The sequence below is a fragment of the Centroberyx affinis genome, unplaced genomic scaffold (genome assembly GCF_046629955.1).
Source record: "Centroberyx affinis isolate AG114_WGS23_722 - 3 ecotype Tasmania unplaced genomic scaffold, CSIRO-AGI_Caff_v1 ptg009474l_1, whole genome shotgun sequence".
Lineage (NCBI taxonomy): Eukaryota > Metazoa > Chordata > Actinopteri > Beryciformes > Berycidae > Centroberyx > Centroberyx affinis.
The window spans coordinates 103,869-128,432 of record NW_027284543.1 but is presented as its reverse complement, the minus strand read 5'-3'; the positions used below and the strand labels follow the sequence as shown (position 1 = coordinate 128,432).

General features: G+C 42.4%; 2 protein-coding genes across 3 annotated transcripts; one reads left to right on the top strand and one right to left on the bottom strand.

Moving 5' to 3' along the window:
- Positions 1 to 238: 238 nt before the first annotated feature.
- On the bottom strand, positions 239 to 5,826 carry LOC139640451 (uncharacterized). Of its 2 annotated transcripts, none has more exons than XM_071514650.1 (6): positions 5,530 to 5,826; positions 4,917 to 4,976; positions 3,814 to 4,170; positions 2,654 to 2,893; positions 1,540 to 1,636; positions 239 to 1,206 (listed from the first exon to the last, which is right to left on the bottom strand). In XM_071514650.1, exons 2-6 carry the CDS (start codon positions 4,966 to 4,968, stop codon positions 1,146 to 1,148), a joined length of 807 nt encoding a protein of 268 aa, XP_071370751.1. In that variant the 5' UTR covers positions 4,969 to 4,976; positions 5,530 to 5,826; the 3' UTR covers positions 239 to 1,145. The 2 variants fall into 2 exon arrangements, with proteins under 2 accessions (XP_071370751.1, XP_071370752.1); XM_071514651.1 differs by having other exon boundaries at positions 4,917 to 4,973.
- Positions 5,827 to 8,410: 2,584 nt separating this feature from the next.
- On the top strand, positions 8,411 to 22,570 carry LOC139640447 (uncharacterized). Its single transcript, XM_071514644.1, has 9 exons — positions 8,411 to 8,469; positions 8,702 to 8,759; positions 11,596 to 11,940; positions 13,080 to 13,346; positions 14,845 to 15,132; positions 15,492 to 15,605; positions 15,830 to 15,891; positions 16,071 to 18,032; positions 18,472 to 22,570. Exons 2-9 carry the CDS (start codon positions 8,720 to 8,722, stop codon positions 18,493 to 18,495), a joined length of 3,102 nt encoding a protein of 1,033 aa, XP_071370745.1. The 5' UTR covers positions 8,411 to 8,469; positions 8,702 to 8,719; the 3' UTR covers positions 18,496 to 22,570.
- The last annotated feature ends 1,994 nt before the right edge of the window (positions 22,571 to 24,564 follow it).

The following is a 24,564-nucleotide window of genomic DNA, read 5'->3' as shown; positions in this document are numbered from 1 at the left end:
CCAACTAATCAATTCAAAGAATTTATGTCTGAGGTCTATCTGCACCGGTTTGTACATTTAACTGAAATCCCTTAGATTCCTTATAGTGCTGTGGAGAAAACAACCCAAACATCAATAAATTACCCATCTTTTATTACCAATAAACAGGAGGTGTACTGCAATTTCTTATATTCATAACAAACAATCTTGCAGGTGTATTTTATATTTTGTTTTTGCATAATACACACATTTATTTTCTAATGCATTACAGTGACAAACAGTTATGGTTGGATTCACTGGCATCTTGAGTGAGCCAAAAAGGTAATGAAAAATAATCAGAAATAACCCTTTTTTTTCCTGAACAAATGTTTTTATTTTTTGAAGAATTGAAAAAGTATAAAAGTTTTTCAGCCTATTTATTTTTCTGTTGTTGTGCTGACTACTTTACTTATATTTTGCAAACAAATGTCTTATGAATTATGACATTTTCTAAATACTGCAGCTAATAACACATTTTTCTTTTTTAGCCGTTTTTTTTTAGCATCTAAAGGAAATAACTTTCTGTAGTGGAAAGTGGCTGGCCAGTGAAGTACAGACAAGTCCACATCAAAATAGACCTGAGACTGAGACTTGTCTAAGATATCAGAAAGACGGACTCAAGACTGGACAAAGCTACTACAGCCCCTTATGTTTATGCATACTACAGGCACCAACACATGCTCCTGAAAATGATAAAGCACTCTTCAAACTGAAACTGTTTTTTCTTTGGGTTAGCCATGTAAAATGCTGATTCAGTGAGTTTGCTTCACATTCTGTGCAGGGATTTTATTACAAAGGCAATACAGTTTAATACAATGCACAGTCGTTACAAACCTACTAAATGATTTTTCCAGGAAATAACTACTTTGTATTGAAATACATAATGTCAGGTGCAGCCCAGCAGGAGGCAGTGTAAGGACATTGCTCACACTTTAACCTGGCTTTCCATTTTTAGGCATCTTCCATTTGCCAGCAGGCGGTTCACTCTCCACATTGTCCCAGTGCTCTGTAAGGTCATGTGGCTTACACGGCAGGAAGTTCCTCCCTTAGAATCCAGCCCATTTCCTGTTCTCCTCTGAGGCCGCCTGAGTCACAGGAGTGCAGCTTGAGAGTTTGGGGACTTTTTTTTAGATGTTGTCATCCAAATGTTCGTGCAGCCTCTCTCCTCTGTTGCTGTATCTGTGTCTCCTGAAAAGAAACCAAATGTCAAACCTTGATCAAACGGCGCTGACAAACCATACACCGGCTCGACTAAACTTGACAATTGTTTTGTCAGCAGACAAAGGTTAGCCTGTCATGCCTCATGAGTGCGAGTGTGTGACTTCTCATGTGGAATGACGCTATGTAGCATTTTGCAATTTCTATTTCACTTCCTTTTATTCTGTCTTCCTTACAGCAGTCTTTACCAGTATCTTATTTTCTCTCGGTGTATGGCTCTATCGTCAGAGCGAAGCCTGAAATGAGATCTGTATCTGTGCTGTGCGGCTCTTTGTCTGCCGGTGTCAGTGTGCATTACTGTACCTCCACAGGAGAAAAGCCAGCACTCCTCCACACAGCAGTAGGATGACCAGGCACACTACAGCTACCGTCGTCCCTTTGCCCTCCGTCTCACACGGTGCTGTCAGGCAGAGAAAAGACACCGACAGAAAAAACACACAGGTCACTCGGCATGGCCGCCCCCAGAGGCTCGCTACAGCAAGTCTGTACAGTCGCTTAATTCATTGGAACTGCAGCAGGAGCTATCCGAAAGTATCCTGACTGTCTTTGGATTATCATGTCTTGACAGATACAAAGAATTGAATTTGTTTAGCCTGTTTAGCAGCAGTGGTAGAAGCAGTAGCAGCAGCAGCAGCAGTAGCAGTAGCAGTAGTGGTTTATTGATCGCACAGTGGAAAAATCCTTTATCACTGAAACACAAACAGTAAAACAATACACAAAACAAAATGCAATCAGGGCACTGCTCATAGACATAAACAGAAGGCATCGGCCTCCCTGCCTCTACTCTGAATATCCATATAATAACACACAGAGCAGCGGTGGAAAAAGTGCTCAAATCCTTTACTTAAGTAAAAGTAGCAATATACCATAATGGAAACATACTTTATTAAAAGTAAAAGTACTCATTTTGCAGAACGGTCCCTTTCAGAGTGTTAAATTATTCATGCATTAACCTATAAGAAGTATTTTAATGTTGTAGGTCTAACTGATTCATATACTGTTGGGGAGTTTAAACTCTAACAATGCAACATATTTTATGAGCTTATCGTATGTTTTGCATGTAAAACCTTATTCTGCAAAGTAAGTAGTTACTCCAGCCATCAGATAAATGTAGTGAAGTAAAAATTACAATATTTCCCTCTGAAATGTAGTGGAGTAAAAGTGGGAAAAAAAGTGCCAGTACCCCAAAACTGTACTTAAGTACAGTACTTGAGTAAAAGTACTTAGTTACTTTCCACCTCTGCACCAGAGTGACTAAAATAAGACGCCAATAAGCTGTGCAACCTTTCCTTCCAATCCATCATCAAAGGAGGGTGTGATTAAAGATTACCTGCCTGCAACAAACTGCACACACACACACACACACACACACACACACATACAGATCCTGAAGCAACCATTCTGAAGCGGCTCGTACCTGCAGTGAAGGTGGCAGTGCTGTAGCCCAGTTTGTTGCTGACCAGGCAGGTGAAGTGACCACAGATGGGCGAGCTGGAGACAAACAGGGTGGTTCCATCTTCGGAGACGATCCCCACAGCCTTGGAGATGGCCACTCTCTCATGGAGCCAGCTGAAGTGGGGGTCCGTCCCCCAGGCCTCGCCACAAACCAGGGAGGAGTGAGAGACGTTGATGCTGACAGAGACGTGGTGCACAGCCTCTGGAAAGACAGATAAATGGAAATGAAAGTGGGATTGACGTGGGGCGATAAGCATCGAGGTAGAGCGGATGCAGGCTGTTAAAAAACTTGGGGCCATGCAGACAGCAGCGAGCTGAGATGACGTTTGACGTGAAGTGTTCAGCCGAGGGCATTTTTCTGTTAGAGAATAAGAGTAATAGTACCGGGCTGTCTAGGATGGTCTAAGACAAAGTATCATGAGAATGGTTTAATACTGTCAGGAGATACTTGCTCAGTCTGTGAGACAGTAATGAGACTGGTGAGTGAGGCATAATGTTGGAGAAAGATATGATGGAGAACCATGGAAACTGAGATAACAGATATAGGGAACAGTGGAACTGACAAATTGATACAGGTATTGTAGACAGATGAGAGTGAGAGCAATGAAGCTTTTAAAGAAAAATAGGAGCGAAGTCAAGACTGAACTGGTAATCATCTGGAAGGGAAAAATAAGGGAATAAAGGAATACCCAGAAACAAAGCCTAGGCAAATCTTTAGAAAATTTAAAGTGTTTCATTATAAAATGAGATATCCAGCATCAGAAAGAAAAGATGCCTGCTGGCATGAAAGTAACATTCAGCACATTCATTATGGTTTATTATTAAAGTTAATACTAGAAAGGCCAAGCCGTAGTCAATTGATGGCTGTTTTAAATGTTAGAATTGAAATATCTCACCTTTCAAAATATCCCCAATGAGTCCTAATTTCTGCATAAACCAGCATTGTAAGAGTTTCCAAAATCATGCAAGAAAATAGTATTTATAATTATATATATACCCACGTAGACCTCAAAATCCATTGGGCTTTCTAGTCTTAAGACCTTCTTCACCTATGTTGTTGAGGAAAGAATCATCTGTATTTTTGACCGATGAATTTCAAAATGACCTTGTCGCATATCATACCGTATTCTCTGACAATGCAGTGTGCAGTGGTCTTCGCTCCCGCTTGATCTGTGACAGTCACAGCATACACGCCGCTGTCCGCTGCGCTGTAACCATCAATCTTCAGCGTGGCCCCCCGCTGTTCCAGGTTCACGCGGCCATTTGGCCTCGTACCGGCACACTTGCCAGCACACGTGGCCAGTGTCACTTTCCCGGGAGTAATTCCAGTTTCGGACTCGCGTTCCCAGGTTACCATGGAGACCTCTTCAAGGGGCCCGTGCTCAATCTTGGCCTGGAGAACCAGGCTAGAGCCGGGGATTACATGGACAGGCTCCTCATTCAGGATGCGCACTGACATACACTGGAACCCACATGGCACTGGGGACAGAGATCGAGCCATTTGTTACTGAAAGCTTGTCAATGTTGGATGCCTCTTCCTAGATGTTTTCTACATATGTAGTTATATTCAGTTGGCCAGGCTGACTCATAGTACTTCATATTCATTAGTTTTGACTTTTTGGCCTTGGGAAGTACATGGTTTTGGGCAGAATGGGAAAGAAAATCAAACAAATAATGGCATTTCTTCAACTTCCTCCTCAGCATGCACTTTATGAATATGTATGGCTGTTTTCTGTCATGATGTCAACCAATGATTTATAGTGCATGACAGCCATGCCTAATGCGATATCCATCAAACCACATTAATATCCTAGAATCTGTGTCAAAATTGCAGTGGACCAGGTAAGCCTCTCTGAATTTACCATGGGGAGTATTAATCATGCATCCAAAGTGGGCCGGAGCTTGATAGGTAAAGAACAGTGGAGATCCAAATAATGCAGTCTGGCTGCTAATGCAAGATGCAGTTTACATGTCTTTAATCTACAAGGGAGACCAGTTTCTAGACCCAAACACACCTTGGTGACCAGTTTCTTTCTTTGTGTCCTTGCAGTGATAAAGGTGTGCTGCTGCTACATCTTTGCATAGCTTATTAGATCAAAAATATATATATAAAAAAGGAAAATAGTGGAAAATGTTTTATAGGGGGAGTTTTCTGCCAGCAGTCTAAAACAATAATGCAACAATAAGGCTTTAACCAAAGATCGTGGTTTCGACAAAAGCCTTACTCAAGAGAAGTAGCGGGGCAATTCTCCAGCACAGGAAACACTGTAGATCCATAACACCTGCTGATGTGGAGAGAGAGAAAGCAGAAGAGAGGAATTTGTCCGTGACCTCGGTGATAGCATAGTGTTTCCTCAGTACTCGTGCAGCGGGGTGCCACTACACACCAAGAATAAAAACACAACTTGTATACAAAATGTGAAATTCAGCCAACATTTCCCTCTCCATAAAACACACACAAAATGTCATCTTAATGTTTAAAATGTCGTTTCTTTTTGCTTTTAAATTATGATCAAGTATCCAATGAACATTTGTTGGCACTGCAACCTGCAGTAGAATCACAAACTGGGACAGGCGTGGAGCCAAAACTAAAATCCCCTCCCCAAGCAACAATGGCTACATGAAAACACAGAAGAAACACTAATAGCAGTGCAGGAACACAAACCAACCTTTATCATGCAGGAAAATATCTATAACCTGCAATTCCCGGTTGCAGTTTACCTTGAAATTAGGCATCCATCAGGTGGCTAGGCCAGTTCATCCAGCTCTATTTGTTAACTATAAAAATTTACACAGCAGCAAAAGCCATCAGCTGCCTACAGAGTGGGATTCACCTACCTTCCCAAAGATTAGAGACACACAGTAGAGTTGAGTCACAGCTGTTCCTCTCTACATTCACTTTCCCCAGGGTTAAGGTGCAGCCCAGCAAGCAGTCTGCGAACAGTTTTATGGCCCAAAATAAAGCAATATCACACAGGTCTTCAAAGCGCTTGCCATTGCATCTCGAGCACTAAAATGCAGGGGGAGAGTCTGGCTGAAAACACACGCGGTTGTCGCTGCAGCACTAGATTGCCATGGAAGAAATCTAAATAGGAGTTTGGAGGACCTTTCTGCCTCTCCAGCCTCTTCCTCTGCTTGTCAGGTCCAGTGAGTGAGAGGCACTTTAGGCGTCACCTTGTTTTCAAGCGGTGCAATTTCCTCCCTACCACCCCCCCACCCCCCCCCACTTTCCTGTACAGTAAATGCCACGGCTCTAAATAAGTGGACTTTCCATTGTCAAATCAGCACTCCTTATCATCACCACCCCCTCCCTCCACCCCCGCCTTCTCCTCCCTCTGACCTGTGTCCAAGCACATGCTCCCACAAACAATGCAACACATTAAGATTGCCTGGACATGGATTTTCACCTTACTTACTGTTTGTAGACGGAGTCGCAGATAAAGCGGAATAGTATTCTTATAGAAGGAAACCACTGACAATGTTGCTATTCCGCCTTATACGAAATAGACTTTGTACTGGCAGTTTCTTATTCGACCGTGACAGTATTTGCTGTGTGGACAATCTTTTCAGTCTATTTCATTGTCTGATTATTATTATTATGTCCATTTATCTATTCAAAAAGTGCTTTCACAGAAATAGGGAACTGCGGTTGTGGCATGTCAGAAGGGGATAATAAATGAATTATTCTATATTTGATTTATTTTTTTGGTCACACTTGGATAGTCCAATGTTGATACTAACTTAGAGAGGGTTAGGGATAGAATAGATGCACCAAAAATGTTACCATGTTTTTTATACACTACCAGTCAAACGTTTGAACACACCTGATTGGATGTACTTTGTTTTTCATGATCTTAAAGCCATTTTGATCTAAAGGCTTATGCTTAAATGCTTGAAATGTGTTTCTTAGACAAATATAAATAGTGAAGTCGATGCCTATGTATGAATTTCTTTCCAAAGCGTTTGCCTTTCCATCAAGGCAAAGGGCGGCTACTTTAAAGAATCTAAAATATAAGATAGTTTTGATTTCTTTAACACTGTTTTGGTCACTGCATAATTCAGTTTGTGTTATTTCATAGTTTTGATGTCTTTACTATTATTCTAAAATGTGGAAAATAGCAAAAATAAAGAAAAATGTGGTGTGTTCAAACTTTTGACTGGTAGTGTAATCGCTGAAAAAATGTTCAGCATCACTTGCATGCAGCTGGGAAACACCTTAAAGGACTTAAAACAAGCAAATCGATTATAAATCTATCTTTTTTTCTCAGAAGTGTGCGTGAAGAAACCAGACATGGCTCTCACTGAGTCCTCTGTCTGCAAAGCTGTGCTGTTAGCTGGAATTAGCCAGTGGGTGGCACTAATATATCAGCAGAAAAATATTATTACTTTGTCCTTACTTCACCCTCTGTTTGTCTCCTTCAGCAGACACCATCCAATGCTTTTGGGTAATAATTCTGGTTCCATATGCAAAAGCCTTAATGTCTGTTTGGATTTGACACAAATCCATGTAATTCACAGCTGAACAAGTGAAGCTAAGAATAGAATGGGAAAAGACATTTCTGATTGAATAAATAAACACCGTAATTACACCAGTTACTTCATCAGATCGTTACAGCTGTGTATCACTGTAGACAGGGATGTAGTGGTACATGAAAAGGGCCAGTTGTGATTATCATAAGGCAAACAACCAACATTATGAACAAAAATCAATTATATCCCCAGAAAAGCATGAATTTATGTTTTTTGTGTTATGTTTTTTATATTTTTGAATTTATTTTTCCCTTGAAAGACCCTATCTGCGTATAGATACTACTTGATGTATATGAATTTATCACATAAAGACTTATGTCAGCCTTAAAAGGTGGATAAACCCTATTTTTCAAATAAAAAGCTGAGTTAAATGAGTTTAAATGCGGGTTTAACTTACACTACATCCCTGGTTGTAGGTGCTGATGTTCTTTGAACATGTCTTCATATGCACAATAAATGTAAATGTAGCATACAGGCAGTTCAGCAACACACTGTATTTTGGGGTCTTTGATTTGCATTAATTAATACTTTCATCTGCTCAAGTCAAATTATACAACACTGTAGGCTCAAACATCAAGTTCACCTACAACCACAAGCATGTCAAAGCATCATCTATACCTGAAAAAACAACTGTCTTATGAAATATAATGATTTTTTTTTTAGTATTTGTTAATGTTACTTGTGTTTAGGGTTGCAACTAATGATTATTTTCATTATCTATTAATCTATAAATTATTTTCTCGCTTAATCATTTGGTCAATAACATGTCAAAAAATAATGACAAATGCCCATCACAAGTAACCAAAGCCCAAATTGATGCTGAACATTGCTTACTTAGACTGACCAGCAGCCAGAAAAAAACCCACAGTATTAATTTTATAATGATATGAAACGGAGAAAATTAAGCAAATCTTAGCAGTAACCAGCAACTGTTTTATATTTTTACCTGATAAATGACTAAAACGATTAATTATAGAAAATATAGCCTAGTTGGTTAATTTCGATTATTCGACTGATCTTTTCAGCACAACGTGTTATTATCACTAAAGATGACCAAATAGAATACAGTAGAATGATAACTCCAGCTTCTCCATTCGTTACAGATAAATTGCTGTGGCCCTTTAAGAGAACAGGTGTGTCTTTGACAGGTGAGGGAAACAGGAAGTGGGCAGATTATAACAAAAACAAACAGTGAGGCTGCTTTATTTCCGTACAAAATGAACATGAGGGCAGAGGCGAAACTCTTTGGTAAGTGTCATACAAAAGTTTTTTTTTATCACTGCTTTGAGGTGAATGAGTCGGTTTGTTTGTTGTCAGGTGGTAAACTGAATTGAATAGCCACGCTAGCACGATACTAATAGCTTAACATCTGGTCCTAGCTTGTCATTTCGGTGTAGGGCATTGACTACGCTTTGAAAAGACGTATCACATTCAGCCTTAATAGTCATTTTGTATTATAAGGAGTTTTATCTCTCCACAGACCGCCCCGACTGAAGAGATGAACCAACCTTTGCTTCTTATCGTCCTGTCACTGGCAGGTAAAACTTCCCACTGACCACTCCTCCTGTTTTCAGGTCAAGAACAACGTCAAAATGGTTCAAACAACCCTGAAAAGTGTGTGGTGGTGTAGGGTGTCTGTATAGCAGTGGTGGAAAGTAACAAAGTACATTTACTCAAGTACTGTACTTAAGTACAATTTTGAGATAGGCCTACTTGTACTTTACTTGAGTATTTCCATTTGATGCTACTTTATACTTCCACTCCACTACATTTCAGAGGGAAATATTGTACTTTCTACTCCACTACATTTATTTGACAGCTTTAGTTACTTTTCAGATGGAGATTTGACACAATGGATAATATAACAAGCTTTTAAAATACAACAAATTGTTAAAGATTAAACCAGTGGTTTCCAACCTTTTTGGCTTTTTACAAAAAGCAGTGTGTAGTCGGGGTCACATTTCAGATGTCTATGAGTTGTTAACAGCTCCACCAAATTTTTCCCTCTAAACCTCACATGGTTTCATTTCAATAAATGTTCAAATGATCCAATATTTCAGCAAAAATCAAAGATTAGAGAAAAAGTCCAAAAACTGAAAACAGATTTGTGTATCAGAACTTTGTTTTTTCTTCTTTCCTCTCCCATTAATCATCTCACAACCCCTCAGATTTATCTGGTGACCCTTTGGAGGGGCCCGACCCCTAGGTTGGGAACCACTGGACTAAACTAGCTAACTGTATATGAAGTAGTTCAAACTAGCTCCACCTCCAGCAGCTACAACAGTAACATGCTGCTTACACACTGATGCTTCAGTATTAATAATCTAATGATGTCATATATAATAAAATATCAGTCAGAGGGACCAAACCACTACTTTTACTTTAATACTTTAACTACATTTTGCTGCTAATACTTATGTAAAGTAGGATTTTTCATGCAGGACTTTTACTTGTAATGGAGTATTTTTACATTGCTGTATTGGTACTTTTACTTAAGTAAAGGATCAGAGTACTTCTTCCACCACTGCTGTATAGTCTACTGTGGGAACAAAAAAATAGCAGGACAGGGGAGGAACTCTGTGGTATTCCAGACACGTTTATAAAACAATTGCATTTCGAGCAGAGTCACTCCTTAACCGCTCGGCTCTTAAACCTGCGTGGCTGCATTCCCATCTGTGCACGGACTACAGAGTGATGTGCTGCCTTCAAGTGCCCGTCGTAAACTCCTGCTTCCGAGCTCTGAAGTTGAACGACTTGACACGCATCCAAGTCCTTTTGGTGGGAAGACATAGACAAAATGGGCCTTGTAACAAAGTTGGGTTTTTTTTGTTGTTGGAGGTTGTTGTTTTATTTCAGAGATCAAGTAGCACAGAGCTACTTTGTGCAGCAGCAGCAGCAGGGTGGAAAAGAGAAAATTAAAATCAGGCATGTAATTGATATTTTAATTTGTTCATTAGCGAAAGGTTGTTGTTCATGCACGACAGCTAAAGATTAAAGTAATAATCTGCAACATTTTCATATAAATAAATATCCATTTTGCTACTCTGCCGATTGATGCAACACAATGGTGTTTCAATCAATACGCGGTTCATGAAAGTTTTCATTTTTTCTGTTCACCCTGGGTTGGGTAGGTCTGGGTTGGGTTTAGAATAAATAGAAGAAGAATTGGGTATTTAGCATGGGAGTATTATTATTCTTGTATTATATAGCGATATAAAAAGATAAAGATCGCCACCTACAGAAACTTAATTAACAGAAAACAGGTGACAGGTGATCTTTGGGGAGTGCAGGGGAGTTTGGTCTAAAAACAATACTAATTACTCATGGAATGCCAAACAATAACATATTGATAAAATGCATTCGTTTTACCATCGGTTGTCGACACGGCTTCCATGCTCTCTGCCATTTATCCTTCAAAACACATCTCAGCAACTCAGGCATATAAAATTTTGACTTTTCCAGTCATATTTATTTAACTTTATTGGATTGTTCATGTTTGCTGACCTTGTAATTACAATATTTCCAACAGCGCACGAAGGCGGCAACACTGTGCTGCGTCACTCGGGTGTTTCTTCACGTCTGACTCATGGCTTTCTTTATCTCTCCACCTCTGTTGAAAAAAACAAACTGGGCTATTGATATTTTTAATCAGGCGCTGAAACACCTCTGTTATCTTTACTGTAGCAGATCCGGGTGGGAACTGAATGCAATCCATCTCACTGTTGGCTCTTGTCATTTTACACTCTGCTCTGCGGTGCAAATCTTGTAAAGGCAGTCCAGCGAGACTGATCAGGACCATATTGATTTGATTCACTATAATTCATTGGCCAGAGCGTTCCTGCGTGGTAGCTTCATATGCCTGTAAAGGGTATTGAGAATTCAGCCTGGTGCTGTACCCAGGTGTGCCTGTCTGAATCTGTAATCCAAGCACAAACAAAAGAATAGAATACTGAATACCCAAACACTGGATTGGAGACATTTCTTCAATTTTCAAACTCATTGACAGAACTCTATAAATGGACACAAATGTTTGAATCTGTAAAAATGCTTGTTTGTTTCTTGTTTTATACGTTTTGCAAATGTAAAGTAAAATCACCTATGCTCCACTGATTCTTGAGTAGAGAGCCAGCAAATATGATTTTGACAAGGCGGGCTAACAAAAACACAAAACAGATGTTTAGATTTGGATCACTTACAATCCAAAGAACGTGGTTTGAAATCTACAAGTGAGGGAAGACTGTGTACCTTGCTAATGGGTTTTTCCCCCTGAGCCGGTCTCTGTGTATATCTATAGCTTTTCACTCTCTCTGCTTAATTCCACTTTGATAACTTAAGCTTTTTTTCCTGTCTCCTCACTCCTTTAAACCTCTTTAGTCCTCCCTGCTGATGTGCTGGCACAGGACCCGGTTCAAATCCAGTTTCAGACCGACCCGGTGCTGGTTCAGACCGGCACCGACATAGTCTTCACGGTACTGACGGTGTCTGAGGTCCTATCCATCACATGGACGTACCGAGCGGACACCCTGGGCCTGTGGACTGGGGGAAATGCAGTGGTAAACCCGGTGGCCCAGTTCCAGGGCAGGATCACCATCACCGCCACCCAGCTCCGAATTGGCAGCGCCCAGCTCCGAGACGCAGGAAACTACACGGTGGAGGTGAACCCCTTGGTAACCACGGGCCTCAGCATTAACTCCCGATCGATACTGCTGAGGGTGTTTGGTAAGAGATAAAGGAGCGTGCCTGTGTGTCCACTTGAGAAGGAGGAAAGAGGAAAGGAAAACAGCCTGGGAGGGAAGGTGGTGGAGGAAGGAGGGGCGGTGGAGTCTGTGGGAGAGGAACAGAATGGAGTGAAGAGGAAAGAGGGAGGAGAGGGGGGAGTAAGAGAATGAGTCAGGGAGGTATAATGAAATTAGTGACCCATAGTAGGCGAGGTAAAATTAATGAAAAAGGAGGAGGGAATGGAGCTAGTGGCTCTGGACTTTATGCTAATTAAACCTCATTTCATATTCAGCACTCATGCTCTTAGATGTTTGATATTATACATACCAGCCCAACTGTATCTCTGAAACCTGGATAGTTGAGTGTTTCTTTTTTTTTTCTTTTTTCTTTACGTACCAGTCATCAGCCCACGCTGGAGGGATGATTTTGTGCAGCCTTGCTCATCCCCATTAGCACCCGTGCTGCCTCAGTGCCTAATGGGTGACAGGCCTAGTTGCTAGAAGCTGTCCTGTTGCCGAAAGGTCACACGTTCCAATCCCGCAACAGCCGAGCGTCTTTTGAAAGTGTCCTTGAGCGAGACACTTAACCCCTACCTACTCACTCATAACTCACGCTGGATAAGAGAGTCAGCTAAATGCCTGAAATGTAAATGTAGTGTATCTGAGTCACAGGCATTAGCAAGAGGACATGCTGCAAAATGGAGCAGCAAAGTGAGAAGTGATTAGAGCCATTTGGTAGCTCCCGACATGTTTTTGGTTGTTGTTGCTGCTGCTGCTGCTGCTGTTCTTTTTAGTCACAGTCACAGCCTCCTCCGTCCATACACACCCCCTCCTCCCTCTCCAATTATTTAACTTAGGCTGCCCGCCAAGTGGCATCTCGGCTACCACTCGTACCGTCTGCCCCTTTATTCGCCATCTGTGCCTGTATCTGAATCTTATCCCTCTCTCAACCCTCACTTGCTTTGATTACACCAAATTAGCCTCAGCAGAAAACACAAAACCGCCCTCTATTGCGCTGTCACTCCAACTTTTGAAGTGTGCTCTCTTCACACTCTGGTGCAAGATAATGTATACAGAATGGCACCTTCAGAAACATGTTTTGGGTAATTCTTCTCCTTTGCCTTTGCTCTCTCCCTATAGATGCAGTGGCGGGGGTGAGTCTGTTTGTTCCCTCGGTGGCTGTGGAGGGGAGGAATGTGTCTCTGAGTTGTACGTGGACGGCTGGAACAGACATTACAGTCCAGTGGGGTAAAGGAGGCGTGGCCATCACTGCCGACTCCAGGATCACCATCTCAGGCGGCTCCCTGGTCATGGACCCGGCTAGGCGGTCTGATGCCGGGGAATACACCTGTACCGTCAGCAACCCTGTCAGCGCCCGCACCGCCACGCAGAGCCTCACCGTCTACTGTGAGTTGGCACGCATCAAAACAAGTGTCAGCTAATCTGCTGCAGCCACTGCAAATGGCAATAGCTTAACTGCTTATCCAGCACTGCATATTGCATCGCGTACAGTGTGCTGTATTGCACTAGCACACATTCTGCTGGAGCGCCCCCCAGGCAGCCTGTAATTACATTGATGATGAGACTATGATAACTTTACTGGCCTTATTGTTTACAATGCTGAGAGGTGTGAGGCATTTTGAGTTTCCCACCCTGCAGTCTGTGGTTCTCCAGCTCAGTGGGTGCAGCATGGCTTTAACCCTGCCATGCTAATAGGTTAGGGGCTCCATTTCCACTGGGGCAACCCACACTATGAATGCACTAACGGTACTGTAAGATGCTTTTGAGGGAAAAAACAGTCCACTAAATAGCATATATACACTACCAGTCAAAAGTTTGGACACACCAAATTCTTCTTTATTTTTACTATTTTCCACATTTTAGAATAATAGTAAAGACGTCAAAACTATCAAATAACACAAATGGAATTATGCAGTGACCAAAAAAGTGTTAAACAAATCAAAACTATCTTATATTTTATTCTTTAAACTAGCTACCCTTTGCCTTGATGGAAAGGCAAAGAAATTCATACGTAGGCATCAACTTCACTATTTATATAGAAACAAATTTCAAGCATTTAAGCATAAGCCTTTGTATCAAAATGGCTTTAAGATAATGGAAAAACATTTCAATCATGTGTGTCCAAACTTTTGACTGGTAGTGTATGTGTTATGTGATTTGTTTTTTCAGGCTTTTTTGACACAACACTCCCATCCATGATATACAACAGTCATGTTGTATATCAACGTGCTTTTTGTTAATAACAGTCATCCAATAATACTCCAATGACATCGCCCCAGAGGCATACTTGCTGTCACCCACCTCCCTGTCCTCTAATATCCAAGCCAAGTTTCTACATTGTGTAGGCACTGACCCCAGTTTATAGCCCAAAAGATAATCACATCACATCCCAGGAATTGGAAAATTCCTCTGCAGCCACCCATGCCAAAAATGTATGCAGTCACGGTACTGTAAGGCACTTTGGTTTTGATTTGCCACTTCCTTTGGCTGGAGAAGTGTCCATACCCGCCACTAGAATTTCATTTGGGCAAATAGAGTGAATCTGCAGGGTCTCAATTAAGGGGGGATGGGATGCTCTTCTCTGTTGCAGCCCTACTTTGTGATTCAGGATTAGACAGGTGTATTTTTACATAACAATCTTGCAGCTTGATATAAAAATCAAGGTACTTTTTTAAAGGATAGTAGGTAAATTAAGCCCTGCATTGACAAAATGACTACACTTGCAGAATAGATCATCTATGCGTTAGAGATGTTAAATGCTAAACTTCAGGAAGTAATTTTTTTTTTTCCAAATTGGATATATCAGAGGACTTAATTTATTGTACTTGGCGAATTAGGTGGCTGTGTTGCTGATATTGATGTCCTCTCTCTGTCACCAAACCAGATGGCCCTGACACCCCCGTGTTGACCAAGTCCACCCCGACAGAGTGTGTGGGGGGAGGGGACGTTGTGGCGGGACAGACGGTGCGGCTCACCTGTATGTCCGACTCGCTGCCCCCCGCCCTATTCTCATGGCAACGCGACGGACAGCCCGTCGCGTCCGGCCAGCCGGACAGCGGGGTGCTCAGCGTCCAGACTTCCTCGACCAATCAGAGCGGGCGATACTCCTGCACGGCCAGGAACAGCATCACGGGAGGCACGTCAGAGCAAGGGACAGACTTGGCCGTCGTAGGTGAGTTATGGCGGACGCTGACCTCTCTGTGACTGATAATGATGACGGTTAGGTTTGGACTCTATCCCCGTATCCGTCTTCGCGACAGGAGAGGGACACAGCGTTTCCCGGGAGATTGATCTGGTAAAAATGTGGTCAGAGTCAAAGTCATTCAGTGACTTTCAGCCAGTCTCTCCCCCCTTTATTTTCATCTCTTTCTCTCTCTGTCTCTTCCTCTGCTATTACTTCACCATCCTTTTTTTAGAATCTGTCTAGTCTTCTCTTCTCTTCCCATTTCTTTTTTTTTACTCCTCTGGTCTATCTGGGTGCCAGACTCATTATCTTTATTAATTCTCCCTCTCCCATTCTTTCTGTCTCAGACACATGTCTCAGTGGCGGGCAAGTGGCGGGGATTGTGATTGGCTGTTTGATTCTGCTGTTCATAATCATCGCGATCATCGTGATCCTTGTGCTGCTCGTGCGAAGGAGGAGGGGTGAGTATTTGTATGCGATCGTGTGTCTTTGTTTCTCCACTTTCGGCCACATGCTTGTTTGTTTTGTCTTTTTTTGTTTATTTTGTTATGTCACTCACTGTAAGATGCCTTTTGATTATCTCCGTGTCAGTCAATGTTTGGGAGAGTCTATACTTTACATAATAACTCGGGCATGTTTGCTTGCGCTCAAGAGATATTTGTTGGTGTAATGTCTATTATTACAGCGGACCAGAGACAAAGGGATTCTATAGGACTGCAGAAGACCGATCCAAATCCCAGGCTTATAGTAAGAAACTGTAATGTTTACATATGATCCGCTATTGATCTGTCTTTTTATCTTGTCCATGTGATGGTGCTAAAGAGCTTTTCACAACTTAACCCCCCCCTCTCCCCTGTCTGTCTGTCTGTCTGTCTGTCTCTCTCTGTCTCTCTCCCTCCTCCTATTTTTCCTCTGTTCCCATTAAGCCACCAGATCCACCGCCTCATGCTGCAAGGGAATTGGGCCAAGGTCCCCATCCACCCCTCCATGACTTCAACACATCCACGCGCCACCCTGACCGCTTATACACACTCCCAGCCGAAGGCCATGGGAACCCACATACACTGTCACGGAACGGCCTGCATAACTCCAACACACACCGACACAATGGCCAGACCCACACAAATGGGCTTCCGCACAATGCTATTCACAACACCAATTCATACCCACACAATGGCATAGACAACCCTGCCTTCACGCACACAGTTTCTCAGAATGGAAACGCGTTCCCACACACACAGCAGCAAAATCCTAACATTCTCATACAGGCTGGCGCTGCCCAGGCCGGTGCCCAGCCTCCAACGGTCCACGTCAACCTTAACTCTCTGCCACAAACCGCCCAGCAAAACAACAATGCACAAATGCCTACCGTTCATGTCAATCTCAATTCATACCCAACCAATGGCCAACCGACTCAACAAGACAGCTCAGCGTTGCCTCTTACCAGTATAACCAGTAATAGTGCTTCACAAAACCAACAAAATCTGATAGGATCTGGGCAATCACACACAAATCCCAGAATGCAAACAGGACTGTCATATCATGGTAACAGAGACACAAGTCCTCAAACGCCTCCTGGACTCATCCCTACTGGATACACACACCACAACAGTCACAACACTGCCCAGCGAAACGCCAACACGCAGACCTACCAGCAAGACCCAATGCCTAATGCCAGATCAGGGCACACCGTCCCAGCTGACAGAAACTCAGCGCAACGTGACGCCTCAGCAGCTGCCAACTCCCACCGTCGACAGATGCCGTGGGATCGCCTCAGAGGGACACCAGCGTATCCCAATGGCACGGCTCAAAGAGGGCAGACACCATCTGACTCCACCCCTGACAGCACAGACTACACCACCCAGCCTCCCACACGTCAAGCTAGGACACCAAACAGAACTCAGCCTGGAGCTCAGAGCCAAACTGCCTCACGGAGCAGAGCTGCATCCAGACAAGATGCGCTGTCAGTAGCCAGACAGACTCAGACCCTTTCGTCCTCTCCTGGACCCAACCTCCAAGGCCAAAGCACTCACAGTGTAACACAGCCCGAGGCAACACACCACACACATAGAAGCCCCCGTGCACAAAGAGAGAGCACTCAGCAAGACATCAGAGCTCTGCCTGGTAGCCAGACTGCCCCCAGGCAGGTAGCCGTACACAGCAATAACCCCCAGGCGCTGCCTCTCATGAGCCACCCGGCCTCTGTAGGCCGCGTCGCTGTGTCACAAGGGCCTGTGACACAACAGGGACCAACTGCACCATGGGGCCCAGATACAAGAGCGCTGGCTGATCCTAATCACCTCCCACAGGCACACACGACCCAGCAACACAGAGTAGCACAGATCCAGACGACACCACACGGCTTGGACACACAGAGACAGCCTGGCATACAGAGTGCCAGTCAGCCTCGCCAAGGAGGCACTGCTCCAGTCCCATACCCTTCTGCCCAGCCTAATCCCACTAACCTCACCCAGGCTTCACTTCAAACGCACACACAAAGGGCCCAAATCTTCCAGAATCGCAATCAGCAGACCCAGGCCGCCCTGGTTCACCCTGGACCCCAGGCTCGAGCTGCTGGCCCTGGGGCCCGCCGTCCACCAACTCCTCCTGCTGTCATCCCCTTAGCCCAGTTCCAGACCCTCCCCAAGGAGCGCACTCAGCACAAATCCCCAGCTAGAGGCCCTCAACCACCCAGACCCCCTGTTAACATACCTATGGCTCAGCGACACCACCACGTCCAGCAGCACCCCAATGTGCACCACCACCCTGCCACCATGCGCGCCAACCCGCACCGCCACCCTGGAAATGCCCACATGCACGCCAACGCACACAGACATGCCCATGCCCACGGCCATGGGCCTCCTGCCCACTTTACCCATCCACGCCAGGTGAGTGAGACACGGCATGATAGTTTGATATTGCAGCCAACAGATGCCATATGTTTATTGATGTTGCAGATTTCCACCACATGGCTCTCTATCTCAGATGTGCGTTTATGTCCTGTCATATCGTGTCATGTTTCCTGTGCACTTGCATGCTGGGGAAATGTGCAATGTTATAGTCTCGCTTCTACCTGCTCGGTCGCCCTGACAGTTTGTGTTTTTATCTGTACTGTGCATTTCTTGGAGGATGCTTGACAGCAGCTTTTAGTGGAGCTTGCATTTTTTTTTTTTGATTGACAGACTTCTTCATACCATAAAAAAATGCATTTAGAGTTAAGAATATGTGTGACACTGTGGCAGTTTTAAAAGTAGAATTATGTGTCAGGGGGGCTTCTTATACATGACATGTTGGCAATGAAGGGCTTGTTCTGTCTCTCCAAAACAGGCTCACAGAGAGAGACCAAGATGATGACAGATGTCAGCGTCCTACATTCTACAACCCACACCCACTGACACAAACAAACAAACAGCTGACAGACATGATCCAGTATAACACCAAGCAAGAGTGACTGCACAAGGTTCCCCCGCTGAAAAAATCTCCATCATAATCTTTATCATCTCCCGAGGGGATGAGATAATTTAACTTTTTTGAATGCAATCTAGCTTTCCTGGAAACAAGTGACAAATTATTTTGAAATATGTGAATTGATTTGCCCTATTTTAAGATGAAATTTCAAGTAAGCTAAATTGTACTGGAACTAGTGAAACCCCACTGACAGATATTTTCATTTGTTTCACTAAAAATATGCTTTTAAGACTCACCACAATGAAATGTGCTTGTTAAAGTAGTGATCAGGGACATTTTTATATATATATATAAACATCTGTTTTGAGGCTCTCTATTGTCGACTGATATAACACAATAGTGACGCAACCTATATCCAGTTCATGAAAGCTATTTGTTTTGGAATAAACAGAAGAACATTAGCAGTGATAGCCACCATGGCTGAACAAAGAGCAGTAACTACAGAAACTCAAACTTCATCAACAGAAAATCCAAGGAAAACAACATCACAGCATGCTGTTTGATTGCCAAATAATATGTGGGAAGTGCAGAGCAAAAACACCAGCAATGACCGCTTAGTCCCAAATAGACAAAATTTTGCAGCCAACAAGGTTAGCCCTCATGCCCCAAACCCCACACATGCATACATGGTTTCCAGAGCCAGACCAGACCCACATATACTGTATTATTTTGACTTGTGAAGCACCAGGGTCATTTATCAGACTTTGCCAAGAGTCTCCTCAGAGCAAACAAGTTCAGTGATCCATAGCTGCAGACCAAGCCTACTGGACGTACCCTCATCCCTTCCATCATTGTAACTAAGCAACACCACCTTGACAACATACACTAAAGATGTTTGTGTGAATATCTTTGTTGCTCCTATGAATAGACCTAACAATGAGAGTAAATGAGAAGGGGCCCTGGATGAATTCAGACAGATTGGATAGATTTTGCCCCTGGGAACTGTGAAAATTATTGAAGAAGAAATTAACAGTAGCGGTGGTCTTTATTTACATGGAACTATTTATTTTGCACCTTCTGTTTACAGATGCCTCTCTTGACACTTCTCAATTAAGGGGATTCGCCTCAGCGGCGCTCGGAAGTGATGCTCAGCTAACTATGAAGGGGATCCCACGAATGGATGGGTGCTTATTAATTAAGCGCTTTTATGTGACTTAAATGACTTGGAAAATAATCACACCCGTGCACGAATGGGGTCAGCACAAAGAGCTGAGCTGCCACGCTTTCCCCGGAAAAAGCACAGTGTAACAATTTACTGAGGGACTTAAGAGTCTCCATTAGGTCATTGATAGCACATTAAAAATTATGTCTATTATGGAGTGTCATCATTACTTTGTACAGATTATGTATTTATTGGTTTATTGTTCTGTACTTTTTTAACTTGTGGCATGTAGTTGTGGGCATTGATAATCGCATTGATATCAATTGATATGACCAAAATTCATATGGAAACTATTATCAAAATATATCAGTTCAACTTCCAAAGCAGGGGCAGCACTGTTGCCTCAGAGCAAGAATCCTGGTTTGAATCCTGGTTTGAATCTTGGTTTGAATCGTGGTTTGAATCGTGGTTTGAATCTTGGTTTGAATCCTGGTTTGAATCCTGGTTTGAATCTTGGTTTGAATCCTGGTTTGAATCCTGGTTTGAATCTTGGTTTGAATCCTGGTTTGAAACTATCCTGGTTTGAATCTCGGCCTTGGCCCTTTCTGTGTGGAGTGTGCATGTTGTTCACATGGGTTTCCTCTGTGTGCTTTGGTATTCTCCCACAGTCCAAAGACATGCAAGTCAGGTATATTGGACACTCTAAATTGCCCACAGGTGTGAACGAGAGTGGGTTTGTCTGTCTGCCCATGTGTTCACCCTGTGATGGACTGACGACCTGTGTTTCCCTGCCTTCTGCCCAATGCATTCTGGGAAAGGCTCCAGCCCCCCCCCCCCCCGTGACCTGAATAGGAATAATCTCGTATGGAAAATGAATGAACTTCCAAAGCAGTTATTGTTAAAGGAACAGAACTGATTCCCACTCAATTTACAGCTGAGTGTTTTAAACATCTCAGAACAATTTTTTTGAATGTTAGCTTTCCACTGGTGTTTTTGTCTATCGGTGTTAAGCTTCTTTTATATTGTTGCTGTTCCTCTGTTTTGTGAAGCACGTTGTAACTCTCAATTTTGAAAGATGCTATGTATTTACTTACTTGGTAGTTAAGAACAGTACCTTGAAATTAGGATGATTAGCAGTGCCATCACAGTGTTGTTCAGTTATGAAAAATAAGCATCACAACTGGTAGCAACATTTTGACTCCAACCAACCATGTGCTTCAAGGAATTGCCAAAAATAGTGTTGGAAATATAATACTTATCAATATTGTATGCAACTGATATTGATACAGATTTTCCATGTCTATGCCCACCGCCACAGGTATTTTTATCTTTGCTTCTCAGGGAGTCTGTGTATATTGCTTGTGCTTTAAGAACTGCTCCATGGCCCCATTTTATCAATGATAATAAAGTATTTTTATTATTATGTGTGTTTGTATATCAACTGGGTCGAGCCTACTGTGGACAAAACCAAAAAATTAGATTGTAATCCAATGTATAGGCTATTCCATTTCCTTCACAGTGGAAATCACATGCCTAAACACAGCCAGAATGCATCGCTCTACTCTCAAAATGAATGCAATCCTCCAAAAGTGAGCATCTTTTGGTTTATAGTACAGAATACCTCTCTGCACATGTTGACTCTTGGCAAGTCAGACCAAGAAAGCACCTATTTATTTTGGTGTGTCTCTGAATCACAGAGTTGTTTGCAGTCTGAACATATTTCTGTTCACTGTGTCTATAGTGCTAATTATGCATAGCGCCTGTGTATACAGAGTGCTGTTGTTGATTCTCCTCAGCTAAATCTGTTCCTCCAGCTTGTTGTGGAGGTGCAGAGTGTGTGTTTGGATCACAGCTCCATCAGTCTCCCAATCCCCAGCTCCCACTTGTACGTCACCTCTGATGAACAATCCTGCTGCTCACTATTGGAGACACTTCACGGTGGTCTAGTGCTGTAATGAGTGGAGATGGAGTGCGTTTGAGAACCTGATACTAGAAAAGGTTATGGCGTTGCCCGCTGGTTCCAGGTGAAAGCGGTGATTTATTAAAAGTTTGGTGTATTTTTGCAAGTAGCAGTACCGTGTGTGTACGTATGTGCGTACTGTGTCTGCTGTCTTGTAAGTGGAGTATATTGTTTATAGTATGAACAGCAGAAATTACAAGACACTCTGTGGTCTTAAAATATACACGGCGAACCTCGAGCGCTGATGTGGCTACCTTCCCTGGGCCAATTTGCATGTAAATCTGCCCGTGTTGTTTTAGTATACCGATTTACCATGATTTACTGTGACTGCTGCAAGTAATTGTAATTGTTTACGCATCCCTTTGGAGGCATAAATTAAAGGCAAACATAATTCAAGCGTGGTGTGTGCAAATAGTGCATTTTTTTTGTATTGATGAATGCTTGCAGTGTGTGTGTGTGTGTGTGTGTGTGTGTGTGCCGAATCACAGTACCCACACGAAGCTTTCCTGACTCAAATATGGAGCCAGTGTTGATTTTACTTCAGGGTCTGCAGTAGACCCACGTAGGTAAATGTAATACCACCAGATGTCCAGTATAATCCTAACTCCTATTCTGATTCTAATTCATCTTTACATATTTGTGTAGATCTGAGGCCATTTTACCGTTAGAAATAACATGGAAGGTGCCTATGATCAGTTTCATCCTTTAAATCCCTTCTAAAAACACACTTTTATAGACAGGCTTTTATGTGAATTGCTCCGTATACTTGTATCTCCATTTTATTTTTCATTTTGGAATTGTGTTTTTTGTTTTATTACTTGTTTTTTTTTAACTTATTTAGTTATTTATTACTGTGTCTTGATTCATGCGGTTCGGCACAAATATATGTAAAATTCCATCTGTTTGTAGTCTCTCTAGTTGTATCTGTTTATCTCTCTTGTATTACCTTTTATTCCTATTTTTTATTCATTTATTCTTTTATTCAACCTTATTTAACTGCGGTACTTTTACATTGCTGTCTCTTGGGGTTTTATTGTTTGTAAAGCACTTTGTAAACATTGTTTTTTAGAAAAGTGCTATAGAAATAAAGTTATCATTATTATTATTAAATGCCCAGATAGACTTGAATCAAATCCTGCAACATCTCCAAGTAAATCAATTTAAGATGGTTCCTTCCTGACCATTTATGCTCAGTGCACTGATACCACTTTTCTCCACCACCAGAGAAAGGTGAGGGTCAGACATGATAGGCCTCATGGATCAAAGCTCATTACATGTTTAACATCCATGAAGTGAATTGCAAAGTCCTTTGAGGGTCATGTGTCCATCATGAAACCTGCTCCACGTCTGACTCTGTGCACTGACCCCTTTAGAGAAATGCCACACATATATATACGAGTCTCAGAGGGACACGCAGTAAAACAAATTCATGTCAGTGTGGCAGCTGAAGTGGACTGCACAAGAAACTCAACATTTTAAAGTGTGTCGGCATGACCTTGTGTTTGCGGCTTCGATCTGCGCGACCATCAGCCATCTATCCTGCCGAAACGCCCTTGAGCAGGACGCTGAATCCCCCACCTGCTCACTCACTGCAAGTCGCTCCAGATTGGAGAGTGTCTCAAATTAAAGTCTTAAGCCGGAACAACTGGAACAGCCAGAGCTTCCCATGCTTTATCATCCCACAAGAGGGAGCCAAGTGAGAGGATTTTTGATGTTGTCTATTGATCATTTTCCCCCCCTTTTTTTCCCCCCCTTAAGGCCGTAACCATCTGTGCAGCTTTGGTGAGTTTCTGAAATTAAAATACAAGCCACTGGCAAAGTTATTCTTGTCTGCAGTCCAGCAGACAAATAACAGAGAATAAACTATTCTGCTGTGTGCAACAACAAGGAAATCCTCAGTTGTCACAGGCTTGTTTAAAGATGCTAGTTGAACTACTGAAACACGATACCATTTCTTTTCATTATGTTTTGTTGCTTCAACTGAGTAAATCATTTTCTGTTTAATATCCATCTGCGTTTGCAAATCAGATCATGTAACTGACTTCCTCAGTGACAATTCTTGTAAACAAGAGGGGAACTTGAGCGCTCATTGTGAGAATTGAACAATTTGAAGTCTTTTCAATACGGTTTAATATCCTCTGAGGCTTTAAAAAACAATTCTGAGAACAAAAATCAGTATGCCAAAGACAGGTACACAGCCCTATGCACAGCTGTGTTCCCCCTATACAGCAGCCAAGACCTATTTTCTCTTGTTTTAAAGAGGCAATGTGGAGAATTGGCAAGTTTACCATCAAAAGCATGTAAATTAGCACTGTAGCCTGCACTGGAAGAAAAACTGAAACTGCAGCAGCGACGGGTATCATACCCAAACTAAAACTGCGCTAAAAAAAACCCCCAAAAAAACACAGCTACAAAGTATTTTAAAGGAAACACTACTTCACAGTCAGATATTGATTGAACCACAGGGAAGAAAACCAAGTGCCCAAAAGATACTTTCGTTTACACAAACCTTTGTAGAAAATTCAAAGAAAATAGCTTTTTCTTCAAACTGCAGGGCAGATAGTTCTTGTCATAATGAAGGCATGTGTTGCAGCAAAACACTATCTAATGTCAGCAGAAAAAAAAGAAAGATGAATGTGGAAAATATACAAAACAGATGTATGAGCGACTAAAAATATACATATATGAGCCAAGAATGGAAAAAAAAGAGGACAGTATCCAGTAGAGTGTTTTTTGATCAAAATTTGCAAAAGGCTACTCAACATATGGGGTTTATTGCTTTTCATTGTGCATATTTTCTCTCTATAGTGTATCTCATAATCCAGATGGTGCTTTTTTGTCTAACTTTCAACCTTCAACGTAAGCTGAGAAATACAGGTCAGCACAGCCT